Source organism: Athene noctua, chromosome 8 (assembly GCF_965140245.1).
Source record: "Athene noctua chromosome 8, bAthNoc1.hap1.1, whole genome shotgun sequence".
Taxonomy (NCBI): domain Eukaryota; kingdom Metazoa; phylum Chordata; class Aves; order Strigiformes; family Strigidae; genus Athene; species Athene noctua.
The window spans coordinates 1,298,555-1,315,844 of record NC_134044.1 but is presented as its reverse complement, the minus strand read 5'-3'; the positions used below and the strand labels follow the sequence as shown (position 1 = coordinate 1,315,844).

Sequence of the window (17,290 nt, the reverse complement as noted above, 5' to 3'; positions counted from 1 at the left end):
TGCACAGGCTTCCCACAGGGTCACAGCCTCCTTCAGGCATCCCCTGCTCTGGCGTGGGGTCCTCTCCAGGCTGTAGGTGGAGATCTGCTCCCCCATTACTCTCCATGGGTGCAGGGCACAGCTGCCTCACCATGGTCTTGACCACCGGCTGCAGGAGAATCTCTGCTCCAGCGCCTGGAGCGCCTCCTGCCCCTTCTTCACTGTCCTTGGTGTCTGCAGAGTTGTTGCTCTCACATATTCTCACTCCTCTCTCTGGCTGCAATTGCTCTCCCCCAGGTTTTTTTTTCCCTTTTTTTAAATATGTTATCACAGAGGCGCTACCACTGTCACTGGTGGGCTTGGCCTTGGCAGTGGGTCCGGTGTGGAGCTGGCTGGCGTTGGGTCTATCAGATATAGCTTCTGGCAGCTTTTCACAGAGCCACCCCTGTAGCCCCCCCGCTACCAAAACCGTGCCACATAAACCCAGTACAACATCTCAACTGATGGTTCTGGAGCTCACTGGAGGGGGGATTGCACTCTGGTTTTCATCATTCCTTATGTCTGTCTGTCTTATCTTTCCCGTTAGGCTTCAAAAGATGAGCAGGCTTGAACAAGTTGATTTGAGTCATTGATAAAAGGAGAATGCTGCAGTTGTGTTTGCAGTCCTTTAGTTAGGCTTCTGTGGGTTATTTTAAATATTTTCATTATTATTAAACAATTATCTATTTCTTTTAAAGAGAAGAATCCAAATTAATATCCCAGAGTAGTTATGAGCTGTGCAGTTATGAGAAGTAAGATTTGCATTTTATTCATACCTATTGGCTTTTGATAAATTCACTTTACTAGTGGTCTCCCTCTTTTCTTCAGGAGACCAATAGCAATGAAAGTGGCAGCAGTTCTGCATGGCAAGATGACCAAGAGGAAATGCCAACACTGTCTCCACAGCTGACCAGTGTGATTAAAGACTCCAGTGCTAAGGATTCGTTTTTGGAATCGTGCATGAACTATTTCAGTGCCTTGCCTTCAGGAGAAACCACCAGTGTCAAGCAGGAAAAATCACCAAGACCAAATTGTCTAGGAGACGAAGTTTCAAATGGAGTCATGAAAGGGGAAGGGTCTGGAACAGTTCTTTGTAGACCCAAAGGCGAAGGAATTGAGTCAGACAGTGACAGCTTAATACATACAGAAAGCATAAACCTTGAAAACTCTGCTGAAACTTCTACCTTCTTTCAGTCAGCAACAAATTCTGTGATGTCTGACAGGAGAAGTGTAATATGTGATCTCACGAGGGTGGCTAGACACTCAGATGAAGAGAAACCAGAAAGACTGCAAAACCCTAAGGCAACTCCAAAAAGAAAGTTGCTGGAGCCACCAGCTGCAGCAGTGGTTGACTTGTGCGCGCTTGATAAGAGGAGAAGAACTTTCCCAGAAAGTTTAAAGGAGCAAAGAGAGCAGATAAAGGATTTTAACTTGCAAATGCAGAAAGCCTTTGAGCAGAAGCTCTATGAAAGGCGTATGCAAGAGGAGCAGGACAGGCTTCTGGCTCTGCAGCTACAAAAACAGATCAACAAGGAGGAAAGGACCCTTAATCGACAAAAGGGCTCTCCAGATGAGTACCACCTTCGCACCAAACCACCTCAGCCTATGAAAGACTCTCCTGCTAGAAAGGGAAGCTCTAAGATGGCAAAAGACTCAAAGGTACCAAAAAACCAGGCTGAAACAAATCACCGCAAGGCTCGGAAAGGTTCTTGCAATGAAAACTGGCAGTCCCCTACCAGAGTCCGAATGAAATCGCCCAGCATCAAGGGAGGAAAAGTTTTGAATTGTGTGGTTAATACCAGTGATGCAAATGATATTTGTTCACTACCTAAGAATAAGCAAAAGACGATCCTTCAGATGTTTAAAAGCTCTGTTGCAGAGTAGATCTACATAACCACAGAAACATGGTGGAGTGAGAATTAAAACCATGATAATGCTTTCTCTTGTGTTAGGCAAAGCTTCCTGTAAACAGTTCTAAAATTGTTGGTTTTGAGGGGGATCGCTTCAAACCATGAAGTGTTGTGTATTCTGAGAAGTTTTAATAACGTACACCCCCAGACTTCAAAAAATTTGAATTGGTCTTTTCTTGACTGCAGCTTATTTTCTACCACTTGCATTTACAGAATTTTGAATGTGAATACTGTTAGTGTTTAAAACCAAACATAACTGATGGTCATATCTTAAAATGATAATTTGGAGCCTTTTATGGAAAGGATGCACAGTCTGTGGGGGAAACAAAAAATAAGTCTGCATTTCCAGTTGCCTGCCAACTGCAGGGTTGAAGCTTCACTTGGCACAACCACTGTTCTGTTAAATTGAAGCCTGTTACTGGGATTTAGGCTTTTTGTTGAATTGCATTGTTCACACGACAGTTACCAGTGTAAGTGGATAGCCAGTCTTGCAGACACGCTTTCTCTCTCCCTCTTGTGTACTAACCCCTTCCTTGGACAGAGGAAGAAAACAGGTCGTTCTCCCACTGCCAAAGCCAAGGATCTTTCCTAGGTGCCAACAGTATAAGTGGTTCTGGGCTTGTATTTACCTCTGTGCATAGAGGTCACTTCTGCAAATCTGACTCTCACTGTTGTTAGGAAAAAGATACTTTTGTTTTCTTATTGCTAGTGATCTGCAACTTCATTCTTGTACGATAATGTTGCCTATATTTAGTGCTATTTAATTTTTGTATTCAAACTGGTTTGAGTCCAATTAAAAACACATAGTGTTAAAAGAATATAGATAGTCTATAAGGCAGTTATGGTGGAGAAAGTTAAACCAAAATGGGGGGGAAAACAACTGAATACTGGAGTTGTCAGTCATGACATAACTATAATTAAAGATTCACATAACTACCATGCCTGGCTGTAACTGTCCCCCCCCTGTTTAGAGGGACTACCAAATACTGTCTTCCAGTTGGTTTTAAAACTAACACCATTCAGAAGAATTACAATTTAGACATCTTGGGAAGCTGAGGCCTGTAGAAAGTTGAGGCTGATGAAGAGTTAACCAGCTGCTGCTCAGCAGAGGAATTACTCTTGCTGGATTGTGTTATCTGTTGCTATTATGAAACCATCTTTTGGCCTTTCTTTGCTTGTAATGAGATACTGTTCCACTGTACATGTTCAGAAGAGAGCAAAGCACCAATCTACATTGCAGAAGCGTGTGTGATAGTCACCAAAGTTAGCAAATGTTTTAAATGTGTACTTTTTTTGAACCTCATCGATGATTTAGAGTTTTTAACTCAGTTCTTGGAAATCTGTAACAAAATACTTCAAAGCAGTATCCTCTGATGATGTAAGTTTTAAAAAACAAAACCTCAAATTGTATTGAAAGCATGAACAGCACACCGAGCCAAAAATGTGAATTGGTTTTTTTCTTTGCCTGCATGTCTCTGGTGATGGTGGGTTTCTCATAAATAAATGATCTGTTATAAGATGCTTTTTGACAAAGTTACAACAGGTGACCAGTTGCAAATCATTCACTTTTCCTCTTGCTGCCTCAACTGTTGTGCTGGAAGCCTTCCTTCAATATAGATCTGTTTCTGTTTAATCCTTACCATTGTTCGGGTTGTTTTGTCTTACCTATGCAGTCAAATATAATCCTTCATTAAAGTGATCTTTAAGGCAGAGATATTGACTGTTTTAATGCTGGTGACACTTGGCCTTTCCAGTCATGATAAGCACGTAAGAACTCTCCATTTTCAAAACAGATGATGAAGAAGAGTTTATGTTTGAAGTCTGTTCAGCCTCATTTTACAATCAATTTCTGAATTCCGCTGTCGATTTTTAACCTGTTCAAAAGATGGTCCCTGCTGTGGCATGGAGCTTCTCCTTCCCAGATCATGTCTCCGGACGACTGCTGCCCATTCTCAAGTATGTCTGAGCAGAGGCACCACATGCTCCTCTGATTTATTGCCATTTTGGTGTAATGGGTTGTTTAGAATTTCAGAGCAGGTTGGAAATGGTTTGGAGCAGTGCGGGGTCGTTCCTGGCCTCTTCCCACACAGAGGTCACCCCTGCATCCAAAACCCTGAAGTTCGTGCCCAATGCAACTGTCTCTGCAGTTTGACCCACTTGGATGATCCTGCTGTGCTCTCGAAGGGTTTTGAATGTCTGCCCTGTTCTCAGTCACTGCCTTTAACGTCTAGCACTGAAAGACTCTGAATCTCAGGTGTTTCAAACTGCTGGCCATTCATATGTAAGAAATAATCTTGCTTGTATTACAAATTCTGACCCTGCTTAATCGCTGTATGTTTCCCAGATTAACCATCATTATTCTCCAGTAGTGCTGGCTTTGGAGTGGCTCTTATGGCCAGGTCCTAATGTCTGGGACATACTTGGTGAAAAAGAAAGGGAAACCTGTGTGACCATACAGGTAAATATCCAGGTAAGCGCTAAAGAGCTGAACAGAATGAAGTTAGAAATGAAATGTCTATCCCATAACAGCTTTGATCATCATCAGGTTTAAACTTAATCTACTGCTGTCATTGTTGTGGGGCTAGCTCTGGCCCTGACACTAAGTAACATTAGTCCTAAGGTAGGAGGCATTTTGTTTAAAAAACAGTATGAGAGCTCACTGATTCAGCAGGATCACGCAGTCTAGCTGAGTACACCTCGCCAGCATGCAGTGAGCTGCCCCAACAGCTCCTTGCCAACAACAGGGCACCTTCACTTGTGCCAGCTGTGACACCCAGGGACTCCCCACAATCTAATTCCAGATATTAAAGGGTTAGGGAAAGCATCAAGGGGGCAGAGGGCAAGGGAGAAGGGAGAATTTCCCTTCCAGACAGCAATGCACCTTGTGGAAGTAGCTGAGCTGCGCATGAAGCCGTGTGCCAGTATATGGGATTACTGCATTTAACACCAGTTTAATTCCCTTTTCCTCCACAAGCTGTTCTGTGGGTTCTTTATTTTCCCTTTCAATGAGTCAGTGATGTGTCTCTTCCATATAAGGTTTATGAAATGCACTAAACTAATCCCAGTTAGAGGTTTGATGGTGGGAGGGAGGAGCTTTTTGCATCTTACTCTGTGTCTTGCACAGACTTACTTCCTTTCCATCTTTGTGAGTCAGCACAGGAACAACCACAAAACCATGGATGAAATGCAAAAAGTAAATTTATTCTCATTACCCCACGACCTTGGGGGTTCTGCAGCAGCACCTGGGCAGAGGTACACAAGCAGAGATGCAGGCACCACAGAGCTTGGTGCTTGCTAGCCAGAAACAGGAGAAGAAAGAAAAGGTCTTGTACCTGCTGCTTTCACCTGTATTTTTGCAGGCACAGTTTTCCACTGTGTTTTGATCTTTCCCACAGCAGGACAGGAATCTCAAGGATGTTGGATAAGGTGCCTCTAAGTTTCTCACAGGCGTGTGTTATCTGAACACAGACGTTCTACCCGTCAAGCACACAGAGCTAAACAACAATTAGTGTGATATATGTGGTTTTTGACAACCCAGCTGCAAGTCACTTGAGTGTGTTTACAATCCTCCTTGCCAATCTTCCGCTGTATTCTCACACCATCGATAGCAAATCCTGCTGCTGTGATTCCATTGAAAATAAATACAAAAATTACAGAAATTAGCTATTTCCAAGGTCTAAATAGTACAGAAGTGTATTTTGGTGCGTGTATATATTGGAGGGTATGTTAAAGTATTTGGGCGTTATTTGTGTTTTTCCAACTTGATGGATTTTGTCCTCTGTGTAACAATGACCTCTTACATAAGAATCCTTATATTTTATTAGCAGAACTGAGAAAAAAAACAAGACTAAAAGGTCAATCATTACCTAAACCCCAACCTTAACTGCAAAATATGCAAAACCTATTTATACCACCCGCCTCATCCGAGGTGGGGTACTGCAAGCCCTCAGGTCCCAAAGATGATCACATTCCTCACTGCATGCATGGCAAATAATCCTTACCAGGCACCTCTTTGGCCTGTCCTTTTAGATTTTTCTTGTTAGAGGGTGGAATTTGGCCACTGCTGAGTGGATTGTGGTTGCACCAACACCCTGTTTCCATTGCTGTGATCTGGGAATTTTTAAACAGGTGAAATCAGCTTTGACTGGTTCAGTGGTGTTTGTGAAGCAAGTGTGTACTTGGGCTGCCTGAGCTCGTGTAACGGTTCACTGCTGCTCAAAAGGGTGAGCTCACCTTCTGCCTTCAGCTAACTCTAGCGGTTTATTTGTCCCCTTTGTGAACAAGTTCAGCTTATCCAACTGCCAGGAAAAAAAAAGCAAGTACCAAAAAAACAAATACTTTGACAGGCTTGGTTGCTTCCCTGAGAGCCACAGCTAGTGTGGGGATGGGAGGTAGGGAGGGGAGCACTGACCCGAGCACGGATCTACCTGTTCTCATGGCAGCAAGTTTTTAAATTCTTAGACTTCTAAGGAAAGCTCTGCTTTCTGTGGTACTCACTTTGATTGACGCTTGTTAATGACAAAGCGCTCTGCAGCACTCTAGCCTGCTGACAGTGTTGGCAGCAAGCCAGGCACATGCCGTGCTAAGTTCTGAAAAAAATGAAAGTAGTAAAATGTTCCTTTTCTACGGGTGCAATGTCTGCAAAACCAGCGTGCTTGTTGAGGGTTTTTCTCTTCTGACTCTGAAGAACCAACAATGAAAGTATTCTGAAAGCAAGGGATGCTCTGTAATGGGCTCCCTTGACAGGAGCAGCCAAACTGTTTCCTGGCCACCTCACAGAATCCCAGAATCATTCAGGTTGGAAGAGACCCTCGGGATCATCGAGTCCAACCCTCAGCCCGACTCTACAAAGTTCTCCCCTACCCCACATCCCCCCACAGCTCATCCAAACAACCCTTAAACACACCCAGGGATGGGGACTCCCCCCCCTCCCTGGGCAGCCTATTCCACTTTCTGACCACTCTTTCTGGGAAAAACCTTTTCCTAATGTCCAGTCTGACCCTCCCCTGTTGCAGTTTAAAGCCGTTCCCTCTTGTTCTGTCACTAATCACCCATGAGAAGAGACCAGCACCAACCTCTCTGCAATGTCCTTTCAGGAGCTGCAGAGAGTGATGAGGTCTCCCCTCAGCCGCCTCCTCCTCACACTGAACACTCCCAGCTCCTTCAGTCGCTCCTCGTAAGATTTATTCTCCAGGCCTCGGGCCCCACCTCCTCCCTTGCAGCACCTGGGGCCCCTGAACACCCTCCGCACTGGGGCCGAGGCCTCGCAGTGACGAGGTCAGTCCGTGTGGAAGCTCTGGCCTCGCGAGCGTTTCAGCATCGCCGCGACGGCCTCTGCCCCTCGAGTGCTGCCATCAATGGCAGCGGAGGGTCTGAGCCGCCGGGGAAAGGCTTCCAGCCGCGCTAGCGCTTGAACCGCCGCGGAGGGCGCTGAGGCGGCGGGGCGGGCCGCGTTGCCACGGCAACTCCCGCCTCTCCGGGCCGCCGAGGCGGCGGGGCGGGGCTGGCGGCGGCGCGGAGAGGCGCCTCCCCGGCGGCGGGCAGGGGAAGGGCGCGGGCGGGCGCCGCGCCTGCGCAGAGCGCGCGGGCCGGCGGCGTGCGTGTTGTTGTGCGGCGGCGGCAAGATGGCGGCGCACGGGGGCTCTGCGGCCTCCTCGGCGCTGAAGGGGTTAATCCAGCAGTTCACCGCCATCACGGGTGAGGCACACGGAAGCCGGGGTCTGCCGAGCTCGGCCGAGGCCGCCGCTGCGTGCTTAACGGGCGGCTCCCGTCCGGCCGCCGCCGCCGCGGCAGGGGGCGGCCGCCCCGGCGGGCCGGGGGGCGGGAGGAGCGGGCCGCGGTGTGAGGCGCTGCGCGGGACGAGGCGGAGCGGCGCCGGCAGGCGGCCCCGGGCACGCTCCCTCCGGTCTCCCGGCAGGGCCATCCCGCCGCTGCCGCGGCCTCGCTCGAGGCGAGAGGCGCTGGCGACGCCCGGGCCTGTCAGCGGGCGCGCTCAGGGGCCCGGCCCGCCGCGGCGGGTGGTGCCCGAGGCCCGCGCCGGGCACCCGGGGTGTCTCCGCCCTGGTCGTCGTGGGGTCCGCCTCGCTTTTAGCGGCGGCTTGCAGACGTCTCTCTGTTGTCCCCGGTCGGCCGAGCTTCTCGGGGGTGTGCGGGTCTCCCTCCCGGCGCTCCGCTTCGCCCCGGGAACCGCGTACTGTTCCTGCAAAGAAAGCTGACGGCCGGGAGGGAGACTGGAGCTGAACCCCGATTCCGCGTTTAAAAAAAAAAAAAAGTACGGTCGGCTTACTAAGAATTTAGTTTGCTAATGCAAATAGCAAGTCGCTTTTAAATTGAAGTTTCCTGTTTTAGCTTCTGTACTTTGAGCGCTTGACCCACTTTGAGTTTAATCTTCTTCACCATAGTTCCCCCTTGCTTCTGGAATTACATATCAAATACTGAAGGAGTGTTTAATAAAGCAACTTTGGATTTTTAGTTGATAAAAGTGAAGCTGCTTTTAATTTCATCATTCTAACCAGCTCCGTTTCAGGTTGCATCCCTATACTCGGGCTTGGATGCACTCAAATCCTGCCCAGGGATGGCCGGGAACATGCCGGTAGGGTACACTGGGAAATTATTGATCACTCAGTTCTCCTTAAAGAAACCTTTTAGAATAAACCCTCAAAATGAAAACAACCCCCAGCAAATACGTTTTCATTATAGTACGTGCCTCTGTGTGCCTTGTGTTTTCTTTTCAGTGGTGCCTGTTTGCTAAAAACTGAACCAGAGCAGGTGGAGCCATACTAGCTTGCTCTTCCTGACAGCTTTTTGTGCTTATAGGGATAGACACGAGTACCCCCCTTACGCTTTCACACAGAGAAAAAAAATATCTGCTGGGCTTCACCCACCCACTATTAAAGTAGAGCTTTGAAGTTTTGTTTTTCCATTTTAGCAGAATTTAAGGTTATGTCTAAAAGTGTTGTTGTGGAGCTTGTCTTGCCAATACTGGTGTGATTTGACAGGTGCTCAGAAGCGCACACATCCTCAGTGGTTTGTGTTAGCAGCTTTCAACTTTGAGTTGTAAGTGTACGAGATCGCTCCTGTCTGGAGGGAAAAGCCTGAATGAATACCATACCAACAGTTTGATTCTAGCGTAGGTGATAGTGAGGAATGAGGAGAAATAGCCCTTGATGTATTTCTCTTAACCAGATGGCAGAATTGTGTTTTACTTTGGTTCTCTCACCCAGAAAAGTATTGCTAAGGAAATGTTAGCTCCTGTATATCTTTACCAGTCAAATGATGGGATCTCTTTGAAATTTGCTTTGAGACTTAGCAAGTGTTTAGTATTTTCTGTTTGCCAGCACAAGCACTGAAAACATTCATACGGTAGCAGTTTCCTTAGGAGTGATGAAGAAGAATGAACACAGCACTTTCTGTGCTTCTGTACAAGCACTTTCTGTGTTGGTATCTTTAAACAGCAGAGGGTTGAATATAATATTTCTTCTAGTTCTTCTAAGGGAATGACTTGGCATGACTGTTCAGTGAGGTTGAGGTGTGGTATGTGTATTCCAAACTGTACAGGTGTTGTTTAATTGCTACAGTTGACATTGAAATGGGCTGAAAATGCCAACGAGCAGTTTGTTTGAGTAATGCAAACTTGATGCTCTTGCAGCTTGCATCACTTTTTGAGATTTATTTTATGCTTTTTTCATCTCCATTAAGGTCTTAAAATACAGCTGACTGCCATCGAAGTACGCTTGTCATGGCAGGTTGGTTTTTTTTGGAAAAACAGTTCCCTCGATCAATTTGGTTTTCTCCATGATTTAATGTAGTGATGCAGGTCATTTAGAACTGATATATCTCAACAGTTTCAAAGCATATTCTCTGTTCAAACTAGAGCTTCTTCAACCTTTCCCAGAAGATCTGAGAAACGTCCAAATGTGTTTTGTCCAAACTTAAGTTATCTGTGACTATGATGCTGGGCACAGTGTTTTCTTCAATTTGGTGATGTGCAGTGAACCTAGTAAGTATTACTACAGATCCAAAATCTACTTCCAACCTGGTTCAGCTACGTTTTGCCACTCTTCCTGTCTACCAGCCCTTCCCATATGAAAACAAACTCCTTGGCAGCCCACCACCTATAGAGACAGATGCTGTAGTGAGATGTTTGAAGGGTTGGGTGCAGGAGAGCTTCCATTGATGAGGGTGCTTCTGTTGATGGTATATTTTTTGAGGAGAAGTTGGAGGTAGAGGCTGACCCTCTGACAACAGAGTTGCAAGTGCTGCTAAGAACTACTGTTTCATCCTGAGCAGCAAGAATAACACTGGATTTAGTTGTGCTTAGGAGAGATTTTAATAAATTTTAGTCATTATGCAAATAACTGTGTAGATGTGTACTATTTTCTCCCTCTCGGTTTTCTTTCTTCCCTCTTATGTGAACTGAGCTTCTGCTGGTTTGTTTTTGCCTTTTAGCGCAGTCGGTAAAATGGAGTATCTTTTCTTCCATCTCTAAATATCTAAGAGGTTAAAAAACTTTAGCAGTTGATTTAGTATTCTCCCTATTAAAATGTCAAGTAAGGTTTTCTCTTTTTGTGTATGCCTGCTGGTGTTTGGAAAATAAAATTGTACCAGGAGAAGGTCTGACCTCTAGAATAAAAGAAAAACCATGCTAAAGCCCCTCAGGTGGCTTCCTCTAAGTTTTCTCTTGATGGAAGGAGGAAGTCTGGCTGTCCTATATGCAGACATTCCCTATGAGATATGTATGTTTTTGTTGTTTCATAGTTGTACTTTAGAGATAATAAACTGTTCTTTCTAATTATTAATGCTTTGAGAGAGAAAGCTTGCCAGTCAGCTGTTCTAGCACTTCCAATCCAAATGCTTTCCAAAGGATGGTTTAATTTTTTTTTTTGGCATTACAGGTGCCAGTGAAAGTGTGGGAAAGCACATGCTTGAAGCGTGCAACAATAACCTGGAGATGGCTGTCACCATGTTTCTGGATGGTGGAGGCATAGCAGAGGAGCCTAGCACCAGTTCTGCAGGGGTGTCTGCAGTTCAACCGCACACTGAGTAGGTACCCCATGAACATGTCTGTATAAACGAGTAGTCTGTCTTAAGAATTTAATAGTGCAAGGCAGAACAAATAAGGTAATTGTCACTTCTATCCTGCTGTCAGTTCACTGTAATACGTGCTGCTTTGATGATCTTGTTAAATTCATTGCTCCAATATTGTTCTGGGTAAATAAGTTGTCATTACATGAGTTGGTGTGTAGACCAACACAAGTTAGTCTCTCTTGCATGTACTTCAGAAGTTTTCTGTAGCTCATACATACCACTTCCGCAGACAACTCAAGATATTAAAGTGGGGGTCTGGTAGCAGGAGATTCTTACTTTTAAATTGCTCCAGCAATCTTGCTCTATGTTAATTTGGCAGTTAGAGAGTTCTGTTGTTTTGGTTCTTACAAATGCAGTGACCTTAAGTCCCATTTGTAAGGGTTTTACAGTGTTGTTTTAAGTGTAACCAGATTTGGCATTGGAAAGGCTAGATTGTGTACACTAGTATGCAGAGGAATAAGCAACTACAAAATCTGCATCAGTGTCTTGCACATTAGATGCCAATAAAGGGAAGAGTTGTTCCACTTGAGCGTGACAGAAAGTCTTTCAGTGCTGCCTGTTAATGTGTCTGCTTGGGATAAATGGAGTATTTTGAATGGAAGCTAATTGGTGTAAGTCACATTCATGAAATGTTCGAAATTAAACCTAGCCATGCTTTCATCTTTATGAAAATCTTCCACTTCAGAAAAAAGACAACTAAATTTTAAAGAAAATTCTTGCCATTCATACTTCTGAAGCACATGTATAAATTTATACAATTCTTTTAGTACTAACCTTTGTAGTTGATGTCAAGTGCCTTCCTGCTTGAACCTTTGACAGGTAATGAAGTTAAAACTCTGTATCTCTGTGTAGGTGTTAGAGTTCTTACTTCTAGACAACTTCTGGCACATCAGTGACTTAAGATTCAAGTTTTTATTGGAATACTTTCTTTTTTATACTTGACACCCTCCAGGTGCCGGTCAGCTTAGTGTTACTTCTAGGAAGAGAGAACAATAAATATGCAAATGCAAAATGGAGAATAACTAGCTTCACAACAGCAATCAAAGATGTGGAGGTTAATAGCAAGGTTAGTGCATCTTGCTGCCATTATGAGTTACTTTTTGAAACCTGCATGGCCAAGAGCCACAAACTGCACACTTTACAACTTTGAAGAGGCTGAGGGAAGAGGGCACTTCAGGAGTAGTTCATAGGCAGGTTATAGCAGTGGATTTCCTTGGGTGAGCCCATGCCTTCCTTCACGTAGATCCATGGGCCAGGTGACCACACTGAGTAAGTGATACTGTTTCAGAGCTCTTGTGATTTCCTTTCTTCTCCTAGTCACAGTTACAGAATCTATAGCAGTCTGCGAGTGTAACTAAGCTGGTGATATGTGAGGAAGCACAGCTATGTAAGCAGAGAATTGCTTCAGAAATGGGGGGAAATGGCTGTTTTCCTTCCTCTGGAAAAGAGGGGGCTGTGAGTTTCCAGTGGAAGCAAAAAGTCTTCCAACAGAAGAAAGCTGGTAATAAGGAAGGTAGTATTTTTTGTCTCTCTAGGATTCTCTCTCAGGGGAGGAGGGTGGCAAGTGGATTAATCAGTAGACTTTACTAAGTTTTAAGAAACTTTTCCGAGTTCTAAGAAAGTTACTAACGAAGAAAAAATGTTTAAATAGATTGACAAAGCCTGGGATCAAGTCACCCAGGGATTTGTGTAATCTTCTGTCAAGACTTTCATCCATGCCAGATCTTAATGCAGTGTACCAAGTCCTGCATCAGTGCCGTGAGTGGGAATAGGTGGTCTCTTGAGGTCCCTTTTGACCCCAAATCTCTGGATTCTGTGCAATGGTGCAGCAGCATGCTTAGCTGGTTCAAGTTGCAGGAGCCTTTGGAGCACAATGCAATGTGGTTTATGTAGTACTTGGAATATTGTCATCTCTCTGATATTTTTTTTTTCTTCCCCTGTGATAGGGATGAAGTACGAGCTCCAATTCCTCAAAAACAGGAAATTTTAGTAGAGCCTGAGCCCTTGTTTGGAGGTAGGCTTGTGTTCTTATTTTGGTTTTTGTTTTCTTTACCTTGAGATGAGCTAAGTGACAAAAGAAAAGCGGAACTTGCTGAATATGAAGAAAGTATTGTATGTATTTTTATTCTTGTTTTTTTCCCTGCTGCAGCTCTGCAGCCATGTAACATGATTGCATAGTTGGAAATAATGCCAGTGTTATTGAAAACCTCGCACGTTAGAGATGCTACATTTCTAGTGGTACTAATTTGCTAACTCCTGTTTCATGAGATTGTGTGGGGCAACAGCCAATTAGCTATGATAAGTATACATCTGCATTCTGGGGGTTCAGAACCATGAGATACTGCTGTGAAAGTGTTCAAGGTGGTGGGATAAAACATTGAGTCTTGACTGACGAATGAAAATGAAGAGGACAAATGCATGCTTCTCAGGGAGATGATAGATCGGAAAGGGCTGAACTATATGATTACTCACTGTTTTCTCTATTTTTTATTTAGGAATTTAATTTGCTTTTTAAACTGCACCATGCAGCTAGTTTTCTTGTTTGTTTTCTGACGCTGTTTATCACTTCTGCTTTTGAAAAGTTCTTTTGCTCTAAGGAAGCAGGTGTTAGAAATGCTGTTTTCTTCTGGGTGCTTATCTAAAACACTGTTTAGTGCTCATGTAATACACTAGTGTTCTGAATCTCAAAACCTCAATCTCAAACCTCTGCTGTAGTAGTTCTTTTACAGCAGCATGGGGTGGAACTTCTGTAGCACAACTGGATTACCTGGTGCATTATCCTCTCCTTTTGTGGAGTCTCCATGTCTGTATGGAGATCTAAGGCACTCTCTTTTTACACTTACGTCCTCTAGTCTTGTGAGGCTCTGTTCCTCTCATGTTGACCGTGTTATTTCTGGCTGCCTGTATGGCTTTTGCCATGTCAAGTGGATTGAGAGTCTTACCCTTTTTATCAGGGAAGAGCATGCAAGTGCTCATCTTTAAAGTGGTCTCATACCCATAGGAGATGCTCTTTTCTATTGTTTTGTTCCTGTGCTAGAAAGGAGAAGGCCAGGCTCCACGTTTACGCTGGAACCGGTTTTCTCTTGATGCTTTTTTTTAACATCAGAGAGGTCTTTAGCCAGGATGCACAAGCCAAGATGTGGTTCCAGAGGAAGGTGCCCTGCTGAGGGCTCTCTGAAGACAGTGCGCTTGTTCCTGTGGCCCAACAAAGTATTTGGCAGAGATCTGTGGACTCCTGTGAGTTCAAGAATCTAAGAAGTGCAGGATTAAGACTGGCTGACCCTAGTGCTTGGTCCTGTTCTACCCACCTGTCACACACTGCTCTCAGACTTGCTGTCACTGGCCTTCCAGCTGAGGTGATCTGTGGAGCAGTGACAGCCTCCTGGCACTGTCTGGCCCAACCAGTGCTAACGTGCTCACTAACGCCCCTTCTGTTGAGAACATGAAGCAGCCTGACAAGCAAACGGAAACCCGAGAGGTGCTTCACTTGGATCTTCTCAGCTCTAACCTCAAAGCGGGGGCCGTTCCGGTTTCTGTTTTTAACAGTGTCATATTGAGATGGTTGTATGAGCTTAGATTTTCTTCCAGTTGAAGAGATGACCCTGTCTATTTGCGCTCTGCCAGGTACATGGATCCCCTCTTGCAGTACAAAGGATATCAGAAAAGCATCTGCCTGGACTGCTGTGAACATCTTCACCAGCGCTGCCAGGCTGTAGCTAGGCCTGGCCAGGGAAATGGTGCTTTTGCTGAAGTGGTCCTTCAGTTGCTATTCTTAGAGCAGTTAAAGTGGCTCTTTAGTGGGTTGTGCTTCTGCCTCAGCATTTAGAGGTGAAAGAGATGTTACTTACTGGAGTTAGGTGTTATTCACAAGCATGTTCCTCATTCAGGCCTACTTTATTTTTCCATAATAGTCTGTCTGGGACACACTGATTCTATCCTTCATACTCTGCATGAGAAGAATGCAAGGAACTGGAACTGCATACCATGCATACCATGCTTTATGCCCTTGGTATGGCACAAGGTGAAAGATGCTGCACACACTGTGGGTGCAAAACCAGTAAAGGTCTCTAAAATCAAGTTTTGGAGATACTTGCTTTATGACTTGTGTGTAGGTTGTACTTTCTCACAGTAAATGGATTTTTCTTTCTACAGGTTTCCGGTGGGTATACATTGTATCTATCTGTTTAATTTGTTTATTATTTATTATGTCTTGTAACACTTAGACTTTGAAAGTTCTATCTTAAAATTGTTCTGTTTTCAGTTAATAGTAATGCAGTTGAATAGTTAGAATTAAGTTGTGGCAGACAGTTTCCAGTTCTGTTTTGCATGGCAAGTATGGTGGTTGTGCTGTACCACAGGACTTCAGTGGTACTTTTAGGTACTCTTTCAGTTATCTGCCTGGGCTGCTGTCTCTGTCCAGCTGCAGATAATCTATTCTGAAGGTTTCCTTGCAGATAGTGTTACCGGATCTAATGGAAACAGCCACACTCTTCCATTGGAAGGATTTAATCTTTTGAAGTTTTTAATCTACTTCGGTAAAAACCTTGACTGGAACTGTGACATGTTGATGCTGTGACAGCACTGCCACTACATATCGATGAGCCTTGGTGAACCCATTAGGAAGGGCTAACGTTAAACTTTTGTGTATTGTTGATACATGTTTGGTTGCTGGGGTAAAGTTTGCTGGAGGGAGGATGTGTTAGGAAATGGTCATTACAAACTACCTATTTCCATCCTCCTCCAGCCCTTCCCACATCATTCATGCTTTGGGTTCCTATTCTGTTTTCCCACACATGTGATGGAAGATACTAATATGTAATTAGTTTGATTGTATACTTTTGAAATAATTCTTGAAATAATTTTTTTTAGCTCCCAAAAGACGCAGACCCGCGCGCTCAATATTTGATGGCTTTCGGGATTTTCAAACGGAAACCAGTAAGTGTCTACAGATCAGTAAGCTAGAGGTTCTAATTTTATTTTTTTTTAATGCAAGTAAGATTGAAAGATAGTTTCTGTTGTAAGGTAGGACAGCTTTCAGTTGTTGAATGGTTTTTAAATTGCCTACAGTATAGCAAAAGGGTTTTTTTATAACATTATTATGCTGTTCATTGTTGTAGTGTCAGTACTGTTTGCTGACACGTCTCTTCCATGTATGTGGCACAATGAAGGTTGTTAGTTTATTGTTCTGGGGTGGCTGAAGGAGGAGTCCTGAATAATGGAATATGAAGCAGGTAGTGAGGGTGCTGGTCCAAACACTTGCCTGTGTTACATAAATAAAACCTGCAGACAGTATATTCTGTCTGCTTTGGTATGGCAAATGCTTTCTTAATAACTCTCAACAAAATACTTTTTCTGCTCTAGAAGGAATTGAAAAAGGGGAAGAATCTTAACAGCCATGTAGGAGTGAAGTTAATCCACTGAACCTTTCTTGGCCAACCAATGGTCATTCTGGCACTTGAATTAGATTTGAGCAGCCCTGAGGCTTCTTCCTTGGCCACACACAAGGTTCTCATGAATTTAATCACTGTTTACCGCTGTCTTACCGGTTGATATGCAGAATCTTCAAATGACAAATAATGGCTGTTATTTAAGCCATTAAATTTCATAGAATATGATTCTTTGAGAGCAGAACAGCAGATATTTCACAGCTGAGTTACAGCTGTTGTGCAGTGTTGTCGCTGATGTTGCTGGACCATTCAAGAGGTCTAACCATGCAGCAGGTTCCCAGGTAGTTAGGTGCTCTTGGATGCCAAACTGAAAGTAAGCATAATTACTTTAGTTCCCCTGACAGGTTTGGTCAGGGTTTTCCAGTCACTGGCAGCTGCATAAATGAAACTACACCATTTACAGAATCATCATACCCTTAAATTTTTTTTCATCATCTCCTCTGTTATAAGATGTTTAGGGATGCACAATATATAAATCATTGTGAAGGCTTATGATGAAATTTTATCATGCTTTTTGGTAAAACTTCATAGATAAATCTTGCTGTTGGGCTATCTCTGAAAAAGCAGCCCTGGCCATATTTCCTGGCTCCTAGGCCTGCTCTACAGGGATGCTTTTTTCCCTATGGGAGATCCAGTGTCTGCTCAAAAATGGTTTGTAGGCTGTGGAACATTGACAGCTCCTGAAAGTTTTTGGTTGCAGGATAGATACTGCTGATTTCAGCTGACTCTGTTCCATAAAATACATTGTGTTGCTGCATTTTTAGGTGAGCAATTGCTGTAATTTACCTTTACTGTATATGGTCATGTCTATGTAGGAAATCTGTATTA

The 17,290-nt window shown here is 44.2% G+C and overlaps 2 protein-coding genes across 3 annotated transcripts in view; both read left to right on the top strand.

Moving 5' to 3' along the window:
* RNF168 (ring finger protein 168) overlaps positions 1–3,640 on the top strand; it is a 13,539-nt gene extending 9,899 nt beyond the window's left edge. For both annotated transcript variants that reach the window (XM_074912534.1, XM_074912533.1), the window contains one exon: positions 847–3,640. In XM_074912534.1, the coding sequence (XP_074768635.1) occupies positions 847–1,902 (1,056 nt within the window). In that variant the 3' untranslated portion in view covers positions 1,903–3,640. The remainder of the gene's footprint in view (positions 1–846) is intronic.
* Positions 3,641–7,526: 3,886 nt separating this feature from the next.
* Positions 7,527–17,290, top strand: part of UBXN7 (UBX domain protein 7) — a 31,288-nt gene continuing 21,524 nt past the window's right edge. Inside the window, exons 1-4 of the mRNA XM_074912157.1 lie at positions 7,527–7,625; positions 10,823–10,970; positions 12,962–13,029; positions 15,885–15,950. Coding sequence (XP_074768258.1) covers positions 7,553–7,625; positions 10,823–10,970; positions 12,962–13,029; positions 15,885–15,950 — 355 coding nt within the window. The 5' untranslated portion in view covers positions 7,527–7,552. The remainder of the gene's footprint in view (positions 7,626–10,822; positions 10,971–12,961; positions 13,030–15,884; positions 15,951–17,290) is intronic.